Source organism: Limanda limanda, chromosome 16 (genome assembly GCF_963576545.1).
Source record: "Limanda limanda chromosome 16, fLimLim1.1, whole genome shotgun sequence".
In the NCBI taxonomy this organism is placed as follows: Eukaryota; Metazoa; Chordata; class Actinopteri; order Pleuronectiformes; family Pleuronectidae; genus Limanda; species Limanda limanda.
The window spans coordinates 17,452,114-17,472,369 of record NC_083651.1 but is presented as its reverse complement, the minus strand read 5'-3'; the positions used below and the strand labels follow the sequence as shown (position 1 = coordinate 17,472,369).

The following is a 20,256-nucleotide window of genomic DNA, read 5'->3' as shown; positions in this document are numbered from 1 at the left end:
ATCAGACTTGTTGTTTTAGTGCTATCATCAGATTTTACAGCACTGCCCTTTCATTGATTCCTCTTTTATACAGATTTTTTTTTTTTACAATAACATTGCATTTTCTGCCTGCGTGAAATTCATCTGTGGCACTTGTTGGATCCAGGCCTTCCTTCATGCTCGAGTGTGTGTAGGTACTCTACTGAAACCTGTGAGAACTGAATGTAAATGTACAAAAAAAGGCACACTGTCCGCACTGCAATCTCCTTCTGCAGAGTCACTTCTGTCCTGGTTTAAGAGACAAATGATGCTATTTCCTCAGTGTACTATAGCTCACAATCTTTGGTGAAGTAAATTACAATTGAAAAGTGCCAAGTTTTTGTTTCCTATCAAAGAGCGAGGTGCAATAAAATACACGTACTAATCTCTGTTACCCTTCGACTCTGTTCTATTACAAGGCTCCGACGAGTTATTCTTTTTTTTTGCACAATCATCTGTGTTTTACTGTTAATTTTTTGTTCAAAGAAAAGTGAAAAAGACACACCTCATAAAAAGTCACAATTAATATCAATCCAAAAAAGACAAAAGCAAAGACCGACAAAACAAAACACAATAGTCCCATCTCATCCCCCAAACCCCCCTCCCCCCCACCAAGATCCATTTCAGCTTCTCTGCAATACTAAGTATTCTAAAAGGCAAGGTTCAAAATGGTGATCGTTCAGAAGAATGTCCTCATCCAACATCCAGACACATGTAGACCCTTCTTACTGAATAAATATTACATCCAATAAAAGCATCCGATGTGGAGTAATTTCATTCAGGATTTTTCCTTTTCTACAATAACTTTTCTAACAGTTCTGGGAGTTTATTTTATTTCTTAACGTCGTCTGTGGCCGGTTCAAATGTAACAGCTTTTGCGTATCACTACTCTCTGTGGTGGTCTGTACAACTACTGTATCAAAACTATTAAGGCAAATTTTAATCAGACAGCAAGATCAATTCCAAAGCTAAAGATAAATCACTTTACAAAAAAACAACAACAATTAATACTTCACCATAGCAACACTCACACAGCAAGCACAAAAACGTCATTTTCAAAAATGTCTGGCTTAAAAAGAAATTGTCTGGAAAAATCTGGAAATATTAACAAATGACATATGAACTATCATGCACTTGAAACAACTAGTCTTTTCTTGTCTCCTGTAGCAATCCTTGGTAAACAATAAACATTGTAGTATCAAAATAAAACATTTTCAAACATTTTTTTTTAGTTTTTTTAAATAAAATTTGAATCATTTGTTTAATTCTGAAAACGATCCCCAAAAAATAGTCTCACTTAAACGTTTGCAGAACCTGTGCAAAACAGTGAAAAGATCCTCGGCGCCCCCATTGCATTTGTAGACGTGATTGCTTCAGCTGCTGTCAGAACGTTACCTCAGCGCTACTTGGTTTGTTGGTATGGATATGGGGAGTGGTTTCTGGAGGAGTCCAATTGTGACTGTCCCCCATTGTCCTGGAAGACAAAGTGAGATAACTCAGATTATTTGCCAACGAGCTGTTGTGGGTTTAGATGAAGATAATGCTTTATGCGATATGAAGGCATCATTAATGATCATCACGTACCTCCAGAGGAACAGCGGCTGTCTGCATGTGTGCATACTGTGGGATGTAAGCTCCTTGCATAGCTGTGTTGGCAGCCATAAACTGCACGGTGAAGAAAAAGAGCAAGAGTCATGATCTGTACGTTTCACAGTTTAATGAAACACATTTAAATATCATATTCTCAAATGGGTGTAATGTGTGAAGTCACGTCTGGTTCAAGGTCTCACCGTTCCTGCGTTGCCCATCGAGAGGTGACTCATCTGCTGCGCAAGGGGGGCCATCATGGAAGTAGGCTGCAGTGACATGGATGGGTCCATAGATGGCGATAGCACTGTACCCTTGAGGGAAAGAAAATGCAGGTGAGGGGCACGGATGCAGCTTGTGGAGTAGTGTCTTTCTGCTTGTGAAATAACACATGAGTAATACTGCCTTTGGCTCAGGAGGTAGAGAGGGTCGCGCAATTACCAGCATGTTGTATGGTTTGATCCCCGCCTCCCCCAGTCTACATTCCTAAGTGCCCTTGGGCAACATACTGAACCTTAAATTGACCCTGATGCCTGTGTCAACAGTGTGTGAATGGTGTGTTATAGAAAGGTGCGGGTGTGGGTGTCTGTGACTCAGAGTAGTCGAAAGGACTGAAAAAGCGTTGAATAGATGCAGTCCATTTGCCATTTGGATTTCAGGGAAAGCGAAACTGAATGAGGTCAGACCTTGTGCCGGCAGCAGAAGGTCGGAGCATGAGTTTTACAAGTTGAACAAGTTGTCTATGAGCGACTTGGCGGACCTGACGCCTCCAACCTTTTTTTCCCAAATCCATTTTGACTCATTTTCAAAGCACTTAATTTCACAGCCATCTGTTATGAAATATCCAGCATCTGTCATCGTCTACCCGTCTTTATATGGCCTCGCTAGAGCGTCCATTTTTACATTCCTCTACTAACACTTGAACACAGTAAATCCTCAAGAATCAGTGTCAACTCATGTGCAACTACTACTCTTCCACATTGTATCTGTTAACAGAAAAAGTCTAGACTAAATAATTGTAAATGGTCAAATCATTTATGATCAATTCTCCTACTAGCTCACATTGACATTATTGTAATGAAGCCAAATCCTCAATAAAGATGTTCTCATTTTACACACTTTATTGTTTCTGTTGTCAGATAATGAGACAGGTAATAAAATAGTGACTGAAACATGCACCTTATAGCACCTCATGTTAAACAGTGGTCACTTCTAAGCCCTTTCCAAGCTTCTAAAAGCCTTTACCCTGAGACAAAAGCTGTGCTGTGATCTCAGCTGTATTTACTTGTAAAATGACCAATCAGAGAGGATGCTAGGAGCTTATTCATGTCTATGTCAGCCGCTGTGAGGTCAATTGAATGAGACGTGTGGAGAGGTGTGACTGATCCCGTGCTCACAGGACAATACTGGTGACTCCTGTACTGCAAGGAGATAAGGTTTGTCTAAAATGGTTTAGGGCCTCTTTGCAGAAGAGGTAAAAAAAATAATAATCTGGAAAGCTTGTGACAAATTCACAATGTTGGCTACGCTAAACTCTCCCAAAAAGAAGCAGTCAGTCAGTGAGCAACTGTCCCACTGAAGAGAAAATGGAAAGAGAAAGGTTTCAGTGATGATGAGAGGATGAGGAGATTTAGCTCTTACTGGGTGCTGCATGATGTACTGTTGATGAGGCATCCAGGATGGATTCTGCATCTGGAACGTCACACAAACACACTCTGTAAGAACTCTGGTTGTTTTTATTTCTATATTAAATGGGTTTTTTTAAGTACTAGAAATAAAGTTTTTTTTACAGATACATCAACATCATTGAAGAGCAGCAAACCTGGTATGTTGAAACCGGAGACATGTAAGGAGACATGGACGTCTGAGCAATCATCCTGTTTGAAATACTGTATGCTTGTGGGAAAAGTCTGTGGACACGGAATAAAGTGCATTTCATTAAAATAGGACAGTACATTTTTGGTAAAATAGGTACAGTGAAAATATATTGGCTATGTAATCTAATCTGTTGTTGTAACGTACCCATTCTGCAAGGCAGCTGCACTGGGATCGTAAGTGAGTGTCATTCCAAGCTGGGGGAGAAAAACAGCACAGGTTTAGCAGCTTAACCGATGAATGTAACTCAAAACAAACACAATAGCATTGTGCTACAGTTTCGACAGTTCAGTGTGTATCTATAACACTCAAACCTGAGGGAGGGAATCCATTTACTACACAGGAGAATTCACAGCAGAGACTGTAACCACCTCAGATGCTTCACAGATACAACACTCTACATGTAGGTTGTAATATGTGTTGCTGTGTGACAGTTGTTGCTGTTGTTTGTCATCAACACCTGAGGTTTATCCTTCATTATTCATAAATGCACATGGATTTCTTCCCATCAGCCACTCAGATCTCTCAATCCACCACTCACCAGTCTGGAGTCACTGTCTCTTGCCCAGCCCCGATAACTCTGTCCAAATTTATTCTGACTTCTTTTTTTCTGCCCTCCATCAGCAAACTTGCACAGCAAGGGTTCAGAGGGCACTGGGGAGAGAGAAAAGGGCGAGAGAATAAAATAAAATGTTTGTCTTAGACTAAGACTATCACACAGATCATTCTGTCGCTGCTCGCTATGCAGTCATTCGCTCCCTGCAGCCTGGGAGTTTACATTCACTAGGCGGCCTGGGAACACAGACATCTGACTTGGCAGCTGTGGAGCTGTAATCCTCTCTGCTTCCTAAAGGAGGCAAGGCCAGCAGAGACTATTTCAGTCTAATAATCCAATTAAAAAGCTTATAGAGGGAGTGGAGGCCACACAGAGCCGCTCTCTCTCTCTCTCGTTTTCTTTGTCTGGCTCTGCCACTTAAAGCTGAGTGTATATGAGCTCTGTACCAGCAGACTCTCTGACTCCTCCTGGAAGCATGAATCAGTTGGCTGACCATTACATCCTGTCTATACAGCTCCACCTCTATCCCGTTCTAATCATTAAAATACAAATCCTGCTACTTGCCTTCAAACATATTCTTTTCACAATATGACAATTAAACTACACAATTTGACATTACATTTCTAGGTATGTCTGCAAATATAATTCAGGAGTATGTCTTACCTGGAAAACCTGCAGGTGTCTTTATAAACTTTCCGTTGAAGTGAGAAATGACTGCATCGCATTTTTCAGTTGACTCCATCCTGAAGTTAAAAGGACAAACAGCATTAACCACATCAGCAGTAATGAGGGTGAGCAGCTTTCATATATATCGGTTTCCTTTTCAGTTGGATAGAAAAGGTGTTTAAAAATAATCAGATTTTTTATCTGTGAGCATTAAGTACACATATGTTATGGAAGCAACTTGCAGTCTTAACAGAGACCCATTAGTGAACACACACACACACCCACACACACGCGCACATACACATTCCTGAGATGCATTAAGATATTTTGGGTTCTGTAAAACATCCGGTTATGCAAGTGCTGACGTTGGAAGCCAGCATTATCACTATAATTATATCGTGATGTCATTGTGAAACTGTATTATAGGAGTTTCCGTTTGTGCATACCTGAGCTGTTCCTCTGCCTTGCTATTGATGACATGGTCATGTTTTTTTTTTGTTACTAATTTTAGAAATGAAACACGTTGTACTTTGAATCAGCAAACCACTTTGTATCTACCTAAAAGGTAACTTATAATGACAATAGGTGTAGAACATTAGGCTCAATCTTAATCCTGTTAGCACTATTGTCTCTCAAAAGAAATTTCCCGTGTATATGATGTGGCTTTACGTTGCAAAGGTTGTTACGTTGCTACTTGTCTAATTTCCTCTGTCTCTTGCATGTTTTTCATTCGACTTGTCGTACAGTGGTCTCTTCCTGTTAACTGCTGTAAAGTGGTCTCTTTTGACCATGAAGCCATCCAATAAACTTCCTAATGGACAAAATGCTGTTTAGGGGCCGGACGAGGATGTCAGTCATCTCAGTTGGTCACTGTGTATCAAATTTTGTTATATTTGATTCTAATTAGATTTACTGATATTACATTCCTACAGTAAGTGGCATTTGTAGAAACATATTTTGTTCATTGACAAAGAAACAAAACAAGTAGCTGACCTGGCAAAGCCCACTCCTCTGCTGGTTCCACTGGAGTCTCTCAGGACACGTGTGGATATGACCTGACCGAAGTGCTTCAACATGTTCTCCAGCTCCTGCTCGTCCATAGACAGAGGCAGGTTGGAGATATATAAGTTGGTGGGGTCTTGCTCTTGTTGCTGTATAGTCCGTAAATGAGAAGGAAGCCAGAGTTAACGTATCAACACATTGGTAAACACACAGATATATACATTTGAGCATCAGACTCAGATTTATAGAGCCCCTTAAGTCCCGACAGTTGATATTTGTTTTATCTTATGCGGATATAGATATTAAGATATTATACAATTGCCATCAGCAGGAATCATTTGCTGTTTAATACATTAGCATCATCATACAATCTTCAGTGATATACTAATTTAAAAATGAAGCAGGAAGAGACCAGGGAAGAGGGAGTTTCTTTGCAATCACTTATCATTTATCCCTGGAAACAGCGTAACACCGAATAAACTGTAGATCTTAGTAATGGAGTAAGTACGTGTCCTGCTGCCCCCTGTCTGTGTGTTGGGGGAATTAAGGTAATAAAGGGTCAATATGAGCAGTGATAATTAGTGATTTGCATGCAGTCCACGGTGGCTTAAGACTCACATCAGCTGATTTCTTGCTGTGTTTTAATAGCATCAGCAGAAACAAAGGATGTGGCTACTAGTCCCTGGGGGGCAGCCTCTCACCATTACTATTCATCTATGTTGTGTTGTGTTCAGAGTCAGCTACAGGGACGGAATAGTTTATTTGAAGTAACGCAAGGATGGAAAGGTCAGAAGAAATAAGAAACGATATAGGAATGCTGTTCTTTATAATGCTCAACCACACAGCATGATGAATTCCAGGATATATACTGTGCCTAAATTAATATATTCTGTTATGTAAAAGTTGGGCGAATCACTTGGATGTATTCACAGACAGCGACAAACATAAACACAAGAATAGAAACTCAATGAAACGAAAATGATTTAAGCTAAAAAGAAGTCAAATTCCTATAAGGCCACTTCCTGACTTCCAACTAATAAGGGGGAAAAGTCAGTTGAAGGATGCCAGGGCAGATAATAAAACAGGAAAAGGGACTTTTGTCAAGGAGTCCATTAAGCCCAAACAAGCTACTGCCATTGTGAGAATAAAGCTGGAGTGAAAGGCTCCCACTTTATAATGGCATTTACCTTCCACAATACAAAGATTAAACTGAGGCATGGCCCTCAACGCTGCTCTCTTTTAATTAAAAAAGTAAAATGGGTGCACGGAGGCATGTCAAGAAGCCCCACAGACCCCCAGACAGAGAAATGAGGCAAAGAGCTCACTCTCAGAGCTATATGGGAACTCATTTCCCTGACTGGTTCCTGTTACCATAACAACACACAATTATTGACTTCCTTTACTGGTGTCAGGGACAAGTATAATGTCAGAAATTATGTAGCCTTACTTTATGGCCCCTCATCTGATAAACTCCTAAAAAATAGAGCAAACTAGTGTTTAAAATACGATAACTGTCTGTCCACACCACACTCAATAGAATTAATCTGGTACTCTACAGTAACTCCAAATTAAGAATAAAGAAAGATGTGTTAATCTGTATTTCACACATTCAGAGAAGGAATATTCATATTTGAGAGGTTTAAGCAAAAATCCTCTTTCAGAGATACTTTATAGATCTATAAGACTTCCGCGTGACTAATCTGAGCTCCTCAACTGACTTAAGTGTAGAAACCCAATCACGTGCCGGATAATTCTACTGGTATGTCATCCCACTGTCAGCAACGCAAATCTCTAAATGCTATAGTCTGACTAAAGGCGCCTATCACATCTGAAATCTTTCTGTCAGCCGGGCTGGGAGCTGACATAATACCTCTTGGAACCATCAGTGGTGTAAAAGCCTACAACACTTGGCAGTAAACATACCATGTATGAGCACAGCAGCTTATTACAAAATAAATTTGAACAATTTTGGTCATAACCCTGCTTTAGTGCAAAGGGAGTCAAACTGACTTTATTGCAGTTGGAAAAGAAATCAAATGAGCCAATGAGAAAGCGTTTGGCTGCTCAGATGCAGGAGGTGGCACTCTGAGCTACTAAATTGTGTTTATATAGCAATGTCTCCCTGATGCAAAAACACAGAGAGGGAGGGTCCATGACATCATTGTAAAAATATGAGAAACAGGAAATGGTCTCCATGTGGCGCTAAAAATCCATACCACACACCTACAATTACCTATTGGAGCTCTATTCTTCAGAGTTTTTGTACTCAATCATGTGAAAAGACATTTTGTCGACAGAAAAATAGCCTCTATGATCTAAAGTGACAGTGATATAAACTATGATGGACCCTGCAGTCAGCAAGGAGGATATTTCAACCAGGGATTTAGCTAAACAATAAACCGGGTGAAAGAGCATGAATTTATGAACTTTCTTTCCCATGAACTCTTGATTAAAAGTGTATAAAGGCTGAGTGATACCTGTGTGGCCTTAGGTAGAAGAAGATTCATTTAACATCTCTTGTTACATATGCAGAAATTATTATGCAGAAACTTTCAAAGTGAATAACTTTGGAATTTAATCTAAAATCAGCCACCATCTGAGCAAATAAACAATGATGGCCTTTGTGATTTCGTCCTCTACCTTAGTTAACGGCTTATCACCTAAGGAGGTCCACAAGGATGTGGTGGCAACACGGGGGAGGGTGTCCCTTCTCACAGCATGGTGAACAGGTAGACTGCCGAATTCAAACATAGCACAGAGAGCCTAGTGGATGACCCTCATCCTAAAAGACTGGCCACTGACATTTCCACTATAACAAAGTGATGACAAAGATCTGTGTCCCCAACAACTGCTGAACTAAGTGTGTCAACATGAGAGGGAACCATGTGGAAAAATACATTTTCTAAAAGTGATTCAATCTGATTTATCAATCATGCTGTACTCGTGTCTCACCAAGATTATGAAAATCTTTTCAATCCATTGGTCAATTTCAAAAAACACAAACCACTCTGGATTTACACAATAACCTAATGTTGTGTTGGGGAATACGTGACTGAAGTACATCCAGCAGGACACTTACTCAGCCAGCATTAAGTATCTGCACCCACTATTTGTGCAGTGCTTGATTAAATCATATAAAAAAGTACAGAGTATCATTCAGCAGTCTGTCATGATTGAAGTCACTGATCTCAGAGTCACTGAGTTGGGGGTCCTACACCTACCAGTCAAGGACTCCAGTCTATTTAAAACCACAAGGATTAGGTCTGAGCTCCCATAGCTTCCAGATGGAGGAGAAACAGTGTGAATGAGTGACTTGTATGGATGGGATATCAGGATCAGACCGTAATAAATCCTCACCTTTGCCATCTGAGCTTGGACACCAGTCGTCTTCAGGGCAGCCACAGCTTTCTGGGCTGCATTGTGGCTGTCAAAGTCCACAAAGCCATATCCTGTGGAGACGGGCAGCACAGTTAGGACAATAGATCTAGGCGAGCATAATGGAAAAGCCACTGTGTTGTTGTCTGCTGTGGATGGTGATGGTCTGTGCGTATCTCATGTGTTACTATATAGAAGCTTTGCGTTAACATTGTTACTGATTAGCGAAATTCTGGTTAATGCTTTTGTTCAACAGATCAACGCATAGTCCATGCAAGTTCTCTATGGTGTTGAGTATTTCTACTTGTGTGCTGGTGTGACTGTGTCTTCTTTGTGGACTGAAACAGCAGCTCATGTTGGAGTTGGAACTCATAAATGCTGATCTAGAGTTACTTTTACTGAAATTGCTGCCACACAGGAAAGAGAGAAGACGTCAGAAGAGATGATGTGTGTGACAGTTGGACTGTTTTGTGTGCTTGTCTGGCCACAGAGAGTCTGGACCAAGTGGACCAATCACAGCTGTGGTCTGTGTCACAGCAATGTGTGGTTACATTTCTTGGGATGGGCATGTCAGGCAGCGGCGTCAAATTGACACACACATACACATCTGCTTTAAATCTCTCTAATTTTATATGTATATGTGCTTGTGTGTGGGTGTGTGTGTTTGTGTGTGTGGGAGCAGAGGTAGAAAGTGCTGAGGATGCAGATACCAGTGTGACATTCATGGCTCAGGTCAGCTCTTTGTCCTGGGAGGTACAAACAGGGTGAAACCGTAGTGCCGGCCCTGCAGCTGCTATATTTAACCTGAGTGATGGTGAATGTGTCAGAGCTCGTTCAGCTTTAGAAACGGGCCACACTGGTACTAAAAGATTAATGTATACGCTTAGTTCTTGAAAAAGTATAAAATTAGACTTTAGTCAAAAAAAGATTTTCGTGAGACGTAAGGTCACATGGGGTTATTGTCACAGCCATTCCTGGGTTCTATTTAAAGCTGGAGCTTTACAGGGCATTTAATGGTGTCCCATTTCACGGAGAACCTTTGATTAACTTGCATCTGCATAATCCAGTGGAGAGTGACAAAGTATTCTCTTAATCCATCCGCTCTAGATGAGAGAATCTGTAAATCTCTCTTTGGCCAGGTGGACTGTCTACAAGGGCTGGAACAAAACAAGCACTGTCATTCAGTAGAGAAAGGAGGAGGAGGCGGCATCCTCCCCAGGACCCACCCACATCACAGACACACCAACAGACAAGGGCTGAGGCTTAAAATAACACAAGCTGGGAGGAAGCTTTGAGAATTCTGGCCGCCTTGTTTCCTCACCAGACCAGATCCTCTGAGAGAACTAGATAGCTGTTGAATGACTTAAGATTTCGGCAGGATTCACACATTGGTCATATTTTGTGAAAGTGGAGAAGAGATTTTCTCTCTCGCAGCAAGGGGCTGAATATCCAGCAGGGCCTTACTCAGACTTAATTAGAAGATAAATAAAAGAGGGTGTCGTTGTGACGCTGAACAAAAAGAAACACACACACCTTTACATTTGTTTGTGGTCTTGTCCAGGATAGCCTTTGTTGATACAATTTTACCATACCTAGGGGAGGAGCAGAAAGGCGAGGCATTGTTAACAGGATTATGTACCAGACACTGCCAGTTATAAAACACACAGAGACGGTTGAGCAACAATCTATGACATCACTGTGAAAATATGAGAAACAGGAAGTGGTTTCCATGTGGTACTGAAAATCCCCACCATGTGAGTGCAAAGCGTAACAGTCCCCCTCTTCAGCCAAACTGAACCAGTTAATCAAACTTTATAAACAGTCACAAAAATATTTCGGATGAATTGAATTATCAATATCTTATCTTTGAATATGGGGAGTCATGAACATGCAGTATTTTTACATATTTTATATTTCGGGACAATGGTCTGTGTACACTTTTTTTTAAATGGTACTTTGTTTTCACATAAGATACATTTTCTAACTTACAAATCCCTGTATGTAAATGCAAATGCACTCAAAAAACAAAGAGAGCAAGAAATGTAATAGTCATGTCTGGCTCGTGCTGTTGCCATGGTGTGAGCAGAGCAATATTGTTGTTATGAAAGCAGACCACAGCAAAGTGTTAATGGCAACATCTGAGAATTCAGTGTTACTACAATGTCTGTTCTTACAGTTAGAAGAGCTACAAGAAGCTTTGATGCAGGAGCTGTTAAAAAAAGCGTAATGATATCTCTTTTTTATGTGACTTCTTCTCAGTGTTAGTAGCTTATTCATTTATACATTTTTGTTCACACTTTAAAATGTATTACATTAAATAATAATAATTTTTTAATAAATTCAAATTGTTAGTATATCCCCAATGTTTAAAAGGTCACACAAGTGGTTGTCTTTTGATTTTTCATAAAGTTATTCTTTAATTTGAAATATATGTTGGTTTTTTTCACTGCCTGTTGATCCCTGCATGGGTGGAGCTTTCAGTTTGCACAGTACTTTCTACTCTCATTATTTTCTTTGCTCAATAATGTTGAGACACAATCTATCTACAATCATTTTTAAATGTATGCACACAACATACAGTGACAGTGTCGAAAGCCACAATGTGCCGTGCAATCAACCAGGAGGGAGTTTTAGGCTGGGCTAACATCAACTAACTGGGTGAAGAGCTTCCCATCATCTGAACTCTAATCTCATATCATGTGTGGCCACCGTGTTCGCTCTTACAGTGCCATCAGACAGTAGTTCATGAACAGAACATATAGTTACAATCACGACTCAGGATCATTCAGTGTGACCCTGCGACAGAAGAAAAAAGAAGGTCCTGTTTGTAGATGGGGCCTGGGAAAATAAAGCAAACAAACCACCAGGGTGGTCTCTCTCTCTCTCTCATTCTCTCTCTCTCTCTCTGTTTGGAAAATAATAAAGCATTCATTTCACAGAGAGAGCTGTGGACCACCACTGACACTACATTTTGCTTTTCTTCATAAATGAAATCTCTGCTGCTGTGCTCCACATGCTGTAAACAAGCTCATCAGCTACACTCTGTCCTTGTGCACTCTTTCAGGTCATTTTAATGTAAACAAAGCCTACAGCACTGTTACCTTTGTTAAAATCTCAAATGTAAACTACTCATCAATAATTTACTACATAGACTATACTATAAACATTTTATAACATGTACATCTTATCATTTTTTCACCAAATATAAATCAATACATCACTGACTGCAAATTAAAACTAAACCTGAAAACTAATTAGGCCAAAAAATCAATGTCTGATCAATACCAGATATTGACGGGGGGAAGTGCGGTACTCACGGCTGACAGAGCTTGACCAGGTCATGATCTGTGGTTGAAGGGGACAGGCCTCGGATGTAGAGGTTTGTCTTGCTGAGCTGGTCCCAGCCTGCAGTGCTGCTGCTGCTGCTGTTGGTGCTCGGGCTGGGTGGAGCCATAGGGTATGACGATGGGGCAAACAGTGACTGGGATGAGCAAAACATAGGAAAAAAATTAGGTTAATCCAGGGTGGTGATTAAATAATACTGTGTAGGGATGGGCATAATTAATCGACGATTAAGAATTTCGTCGATGATATTATTTTTTCATCGATAAAACTAATGCATGTTCTGTTGCGTAGCGTGAGTCTTGAAGGAATGCAATGGATTTCGCTATGTGGCAGCAATTACACATATTACCACGGGAGGGTCAATGTTTGAAAAAAAACGCCACAGGCCTACTCAGTTACCTGCGAGTTTCCATGAATTTCAAAAGTAAACATGAAGAGGTCACGGTGAAGTGTAGCGTGGGATTCACTGCCAACACTGTGAAGCTGTGTATAAGTACAACTCGGACACGACTCAAATGAAGTACCACTTGAACACCGCACACCCGACCCTGGTTCGTGGCGGTGCATCCCGGTCTCAACCTAGCATCAACTCAGTGTTAGCACGGAGGAGCTCCGATGCATAACGAGCAGAGGAAATCACCCGACGGATCTGAGAGTTCATCGAGATGGATATGCTACCCGTTAGTACTGTTGAGGGCAAAGGTTTTCGACAACTGATAAACTTATTGGAACCCGCATATCACATCCCCTCACGACTTACCATCACCAGACTGGTAGAAACGACCAACGTAAACGGAAGCAGGAACTGTACAAATAATTGAGCTTAAATTAAAAGATGTGGCACTTCAAAAGCATGTCATGGAGAATATAAATTAACCTCAGGGCAGTGAAACACTGTTGCTTCTGTTTCAAGTTGGTTCATCTCTGACCACACCAACGTCACAGATGGTTACAGCTGGGTGCTGGTTCAGTCTGTAATGCCCTCAACAAGTCACAGTCACATAATAGGGAAAAAAAAAGATTAAGATCCCTGGGTACACCATTATAAGTATCACCATCATTGTAGGTTTCTGTTTAGTGCAAGGATTGCTGTTTTACAGAGCAGTGATCCATATCTGCAGGCTAACCTGCATTGCACCTTCTGTCAACACAATGAGGGCCCACTGGGAGCTGTAGCTCCGACATCAGTTTCACACAGATGTCACACTGCTGTGGGGTTCCGAACAAGGTATTTGTGGATCAACATAAACAATTATCTCTGGTCCAGTTCCAGACTTCTTAACCCTAATGCCCCTTTTACAGATAGCTTTGATTATCAGATTGGTTGAAGTGACACAAAGAATCACATCTCCCCACAATTTGTCAGGGGGAAAAAGGGAAGAAATTGCAATTTTTAAGATTATATTAAGACATAGTCAGACAACATGAATTCACCATATGCTATTCAGTCTTAAGATCATTTTCTGAGTAAAAGAATAGCATCAAATAGTGGCTAAGGGCAATGGGGAAATACAAGCAAAAATCACTCTGTGATTGCCCAACTTTGTGATTCATGTTTACAAGACACAGATGTCCTGGTGTGGGAGAGCTTGCCCCTTCAGGGATTTGTGCTCTACTTTACTATCTGACACGAACCCCCCTCCCCCTCTGTCCCTCTGAGGAATAACAAGCTGAGAGGAAGATGATGGAATCCCAGGCATGAGGTGGTGACAGGAGAGAGCAACCCAAGTTTGGACTTCAGCCTAAAGGATCTTCTCTCGTTCCTGGCTGGTTGACATGCCTTCCAGAATGAAGCCAAATTCAGGCTAAAGTGAAGTGATACGTTTCTAGCTTTCTTATGTGCTACTGTACCATAGCTTTGTGCTGTAACTTACGATGGCTACATCCCAATAAACCAACATCAGCTAATTGCAGTGTTGTTGAAGGCAAATACTTAACAAGGGAGTTTGTGAGGTAACTTGGTAGAAGCCCATTGTATATAAAGGGGTGGACCATCAAATCAATTGTGAATATTACGTCAAGCAGTCTGAGTGAATGGACTAAAGGGAATGGCAAAAATGCATTGAGGGCGTGTCAAATATACTTGCAAGTTTAACAGTGAAAAGAAAAAGCCGTGGCAGACTCACAAAGGATGTGATTTGGGCGTCAAATGGAATGAGTCAAAGAGTGCCATCTTGCAGTCCCTTTAAAAGCCAGGCACTCTTGGCACTTTGGCAGATTGCCATTACAAGGGCAAATTTGCCAAGTAAGAAAAAAGAAAGTGAAAGCTTAAAAGTAGACCATACTAACCCTCTGACTTCAAGCCATTTTTTTGGGTCAAAAAACTTGTTGCCACTTTGTGCCATGGGTGAGATAGTGCTCCAGATTCATGAGCTCAGAGTTAATCTAGGGAGTTTTGATTTTTGATTCATTTTGTTTTAAGGCTGATCAACCCACATTTCAAGAGGATTGATTCATGTTCCCCTGTATCAAACAATGTGCTTGTGTCTAAGAAGACAGGAATTGAAACCTCATTTTCATCGGAGTTTAGTCTGAAATCACTGATTTATAATAGTAATTTCAGGGCTGTATATGTTCTACAGCTTGGAAATATAGTTTTCTTTAATTGAGTACTTCATTTGCACTGGAACTTCATTTTCAGGTAGCCTATTAACAGATGACTGGTTGAATATCGCCTGTAGCTGCTCAGTGCATAACCATCTAGGTTGGGTTTCAAAGGAAAGGTATCGAGGACAATGTTAAGATTACTGTGACAGTTACCAGATGATCTATGTTTGCTCTGATGTGTTTGACTATGCCACTTATATAACCGGTATGTTTAAGGAAGTGGCATTAGGTATACCTCATCACTGGACGACACCTCAGTCTGTAGTTATTGCCGTTTGAGAGTTCAATCATTTGATGAGCTTTAGCAGGGCACCTTTAGGGATTACGGGACAGGGTAGAAGACAAGTCAGTGTATTGAAGGAGGAATGGGGGAGTTTTGGAGTCCTTGAATAAGAGAGAAACATCATTTGAATGTCTTAGGTGGTGTAGAGCAGAGGGTCAGGTGAGGAGAGAGAAATATAGGCTTCGCTCTTATTCACATATTCTTGTTTTGGTAACGCTAGCCAAGAGTGTGTTATAGATTAGAAGAGTAGAGTATTCTGGTTTCAAGGATGTTTAGATCAATCCCATCAGGTTTACATTTGTCTTCACATTCCCAAAAGATATAGAAAGTGTCAATAAACTCTATCCTATTGGTGAGGAATGCTGATGTCAGTCATGTATTCAGACCAAGGAGGTTGGTAAAATATTTGATTATTTTCTCCAAAGTTAGAATGAGACCTGAGAGGTTGCTCAGATGCTCCATTAGTAGTGGTGAGTATTATGTAGTAGTATGGCTCCATTAGCTCCTAGACAGAAGTGCCAGGCAGTTAGAGTTGCTATATTTGCTTTTCTTACATGCTTGGGTATAGAGTCCCCAGTCAGAGTAGTGGCCGCCTTATTAGGTGTAGAGTTAGCATAGTTTCATGTAGCCCTCGGTCTAGTAGAGGTTTGGGTTGATTTCTGGATTTTTGGTTATCCTAAATGCTAGTGGTATGATTAGCTCCACTGAGTTAAATATATTAGTTAGTTAGTACTAGCACAATTTTTTCAGAGCATGCGGTTTGTGTCTGTTTTGCAATGAGAGTCCAGGAGTGGGCGTACATGCACTTATATTTGATTTCTTGCTGGATTTGCCGGACAACGTCAGTCCAAGTCCTGGCTGGAGTTGATGTTTTCTGTCTGGCGCCAGTGCTTTGACAGTGAGAAGTGTAATTAGGGAAGGCTGGCTTGGGAGCCTCCGTAACTAATCCATTTGCATTACGACACATCCAGGGGGGCGAATCAACCAAGTCTGTAACTGGATGCTCCGTATTTGATGTAATCCCTTTCATTAAAAAAAACAGGGTCCGTCTGTTAGCATTTGGTGTATCTGCGCCTTGTACAGTAGCTGCTCCAAAGTAAATTTCAAGCAGAACTTCAATCTTCTTTTCAAGTTCCTTGAATCATCTATTTCAGTCGCTCACAGTTGGTGCAGCTTGCCAATTTTTCTGAGTTTTAAGATAAAGTTGTTATGTTGTCTTTTGTACGTTTGGATGAAAGGGTTACTGATGACACACTGAACCGGACAGTTAGTATTACCTTTTCATATTCTCATTACCCTTTAAACTGTGTTTGAATGTCACACTTAAAAACACATGTTAAATGCTGTCGTGCTTGAAATTAAGTTGGCAACAATCTCACAGACGGATGTGTGCAGACACCGCATGTATATCCAGGACAACGTGGAAGAAAGTAGTGACAGCACTCAAGGGATTTGTCATCCCTGTAAAACCACTGAAGAACGTTGTATATTGGTTTTTATAAGGGGCGTTACATTTTTATTCTTGTGAGTCATCTTTGTGACCAACACCCAATGCTCTATAGTGAATGCCGATGTAACTGGTGACAGCTCTTTTTGGAAGAATGTTTGGGAAATTGGAACATGTAAAAGAGCATGCAAAGCATATAGCAAGCAAAGAGCCGAGGAAGCAGAGGGGTGGACTTTTTTGGGGAAATTCCTTATTCCCTTAACTCTATTAATAAGATCACATTATTCCGAGGAGATTACATTTAACAACCATAAAGACAACTGCGACAATGTTGGTACTGTTGCTACTACAATAGTGAAAGACGAGTGGTCACAATATCTTTTTTTCTTTTAAATGGAAAATGCAAAAGAAAAGAAAAAACTCAACCCTATACTGAATAAGTTTGAAATAGATCACAGATGCTTGCATGACTAGCATTTATTTACAGACAACAGAACTATGGCTGCATTTTGGCACCAAATATGAAATACTTTGATTTCAAATGAATCTCACGAACCAAAAAAAGGCAGATAGGGTATCACAATTCTAGATTGGAGGTTCCTTCTTTAACATGGAAAATATGTCCCTTTTAGGGATGTCAAGAGATGTCTGCTGTTTTCTTACAATCATTGAGCTACACCTGATAACTGAAATCTGAAATGATGTTCCAACCTGCCACTGTTCTTTTTCATAATCTTAATAGTCTTTTCTTTTTATTTATTACTTGAAGTATGTTAACGTATTCTTTATAAAGTAGTTTGTGTTGAAGTAAAGGGGATTTATTGTTTTGTTTTTGTCTATTACCGTGGTGTTGAATTGGGTATCGAGAAAGGTGGAAATTTCATGGTATCGTATGAACTACTAAATGCTTGGTATTGTGACATCCCTGCTCGATACATGGTTTTCATCAAATGATCACATCAAATAATGCAAGCTATTTCTCGGCATCCCAATAAAGCCATGGTAATTTGACCTTGTTTGGGACGGTTCGACTTCCAAGCATGAATGTCACATTTAAAAAGGGTGTGGGGGGGGGGAATTAATTAGTGCCAAGATTAACAACTGCATTACGTTGAACTCTAGGACAAGAGATGAGAAAAATAAATAAAAACCTAAGCTGGGGAATCAATGGGTTGAGAGAGTAAGTGTTTTAAATATACAAAAGCTCTAAGTTTTAGTTGTATTTAACATTAAACTGGTAGTGGCCTGTGTCGTCACTCTGCTCTGCATTCGTGAGCTGTAAATACATTACATACCTGTTGGTTTATAGTTTATAACATATGTACAAACACACATGACAAGCCACCATTTAAAGAAAAATGCATGCAACCGAGCCCCAATCTCTTTGTTTTTCACGGTCAAGGATTCGGATGACTTCAACTTCCCCTTTTCTCTGTGGGACTGAGAGTAAATTTTGTTTTCATTCATATGTTTGATTCTACTCAGATGCAGCGGGACTGTGACCGACTGTGATGGGGGGGAGAGGACAGCATCTTATCAGCCAGTTCCAGACCAGCAGAGCCCCGTCATATCCGAGCTGGAAATACACAGGGCTTCCAGTAACAAGCCTCGCCCATGGAGCTCTAGCCACAGGATGAACAGCATCAGCACGATAGAATAAATATGCTTATTCAAATCTTTTGGCTAAAGGGAGTTTTTTTTAAAATTTATTTCATAAATCTATATGTAATTGGAACTGGGACAAAGTGGACAAAGCATATGCAGGCAATTAGACTCTTATTTCTGAAACCGAATACTGCAAGCAGAAGATTGTGCTCGGTCACATTTCTTGGAATGCATAAAATAAGATAAGATAGTTCTGTATTCGTCCCACTATGGGGACATTTACCATGTTACAGCAGCAAAAAGGAAATAGTGAAATACACAATATGTATACAAATATATGATAATAATATATAAACACAAGGATATATAAAAGATAGAAATATGTACAATGCAAACCATCTATAAACATGTATGATATTGAAGACACTTCATATGGTTTGGGTAAAAGATGGATTATTACACCCTAAAGTGCTAAAAACTGAAATCAAGTAAAAGGTTCACTGATCCAAACCTCGCAGGGGACATCTTCACTGGGAACTGGTTGAGTGTACAGTGCATATCATTAGAGATACTACATAATAGATGAGGGTCACTTTAGGAGAGGGCTGGCCTTCTGTGTGAACAGTGGAGCCATGACATTAGCAGAGCATCCACTCAAGAGATCGGCCTGGAGCTCGTCCAGCACTGTCACAGCAGCTGGGGGGGGGGTCATCATGTTTGGATCTCACATCGGACACGCGAACACAGCACGTCCACCTCACACGACCCCAGTCGAATAAACAAATAAACAAGTTGTTGTCTCTTTGTAAGTTGATTTTGGACTGGGTAGCTAATGGCCAGTGGCAAATTCTGACACCTCGACCGAGAAGGTGATGTGTGGTGACTGGTTGTGTGTTTACCTGTTTGCGGTACGGAGTCCTCAGCGGGTTTCCAGTATTGGCGAAAATCATCCTGGGTTCCGAGCAGGGGGGGGGGGTTCGGTTTCTCCACAGACGTGTCGCGGAATTACGTCAAACTTCTCGTACAAAGTGTGAAAGTGGTTGACGCCGCGGTCCTCCTCACTCCGCTGCCGGGCCCGAGGGGATGTTTCTGGGCATGTTCGCCGTGTACGTGTCCGTGTTGGTCGTCGACTATCCGGCGAGAGAAAGCTCCGTGAGTCGTCCCGAGTCGGAGCCGCCCAGCCCCGCTGCCCTGACTGGATTCATCGATCTGCAGCCGGGGCCGCGCAGGACTGGCACTGCTCCGGCGGGAGGAACCATTCGCCCTCCTGGAGTAGGGGTGTTCGTTTACTACTCATCCCCCAAAACACTCCACAGTTCCTTCATGTTCGGCCAAATTTATATGTAAAAGGATTTGTTGATTTTAGTGAACTACAACATGGTGTTTTTTGTCTACTCTAATTGTCCATGTTCTCCCAAGAAGATGATATAAAGTGGCGTTTCACCTCTGTTGTTTTTTGTGGATGAAAGGTTGCATACCACGCATTCCACCGTGCGGCTGCTCCTGCGATGTTCTGACCATTTTCACTTTGTGTTTTGACTCGAGTTATAGTCCCACAGTTGTAAAGAATAAAGGGTATGTAACATGCAGTTCAGTGTGATTGTTAATGGCAGGGGGAGATTCTGTTTTGTAGTGGGAGCAATCTACCGATAATCAATATAATCTACAAGCCAGATGGACGTAAGAGATGGTGAGGCTCAATGAAAACACATTTACGAAATGCTTTAGTTGTGGGAACTGTTGGGTTCCTTTATAAGTTTTAAGGTCTCCACCTTGATATTTTTATGATTTGGCGCTTAAAATTGAACCGGACCAAATACCTTTAATTTTTTATTTTTGCCATCGTTTTTTCTGAAGCACTTTGCAAACCTTGTTTAGATAAGAGCTATA

The 20,256-nt window shown here is 40.9% G+C and overlaps 1 protein-coding gene across 1 annotated transcript; it reads right to left on the bottom strand.

The window, feature by feature from the left end:
• Positions 1 to 940: 940 nt before the first annotated feature.
• Positions 941 to 19,557, bottom strand: LOC133021844 (RNA-binding motif, single-stranded-interacting protein 1). The gene is made up of 13 exons (XM_061088838.1): positions 19,266 to 19,557; positions 12,397 to 12,560; positions 10,613 to 10,671; positions 9,062 to 9,153; positions 5,696 to 5,853; positions 4,700 to 4,779; positions 4,022 to 4,134; positions 3,628 to 3,677; positions 3,428 to 3,515; positions 3,247 to 3,297; positions 1,809 to 1,919; positions 1,603 to 1,683; positions 941 to 1,492 (listed from the first exon to the last, which is right to left on the bottom strand). Exons 1-13 carry the CDS (start codon positions 19,314 to 19,316, stop codon positions 1,421 to 1,423), a joined length of 1,170 nt encoding a protein of 389 aa, XP_060944821.1. The 5' UTR covers positions 19,317 to 19,557; the 3' UTR covers positions 941 to 1,420.
• Between the last annotated feature and the right edge of the window lie 699 nt (positions 19,558 to 20,256).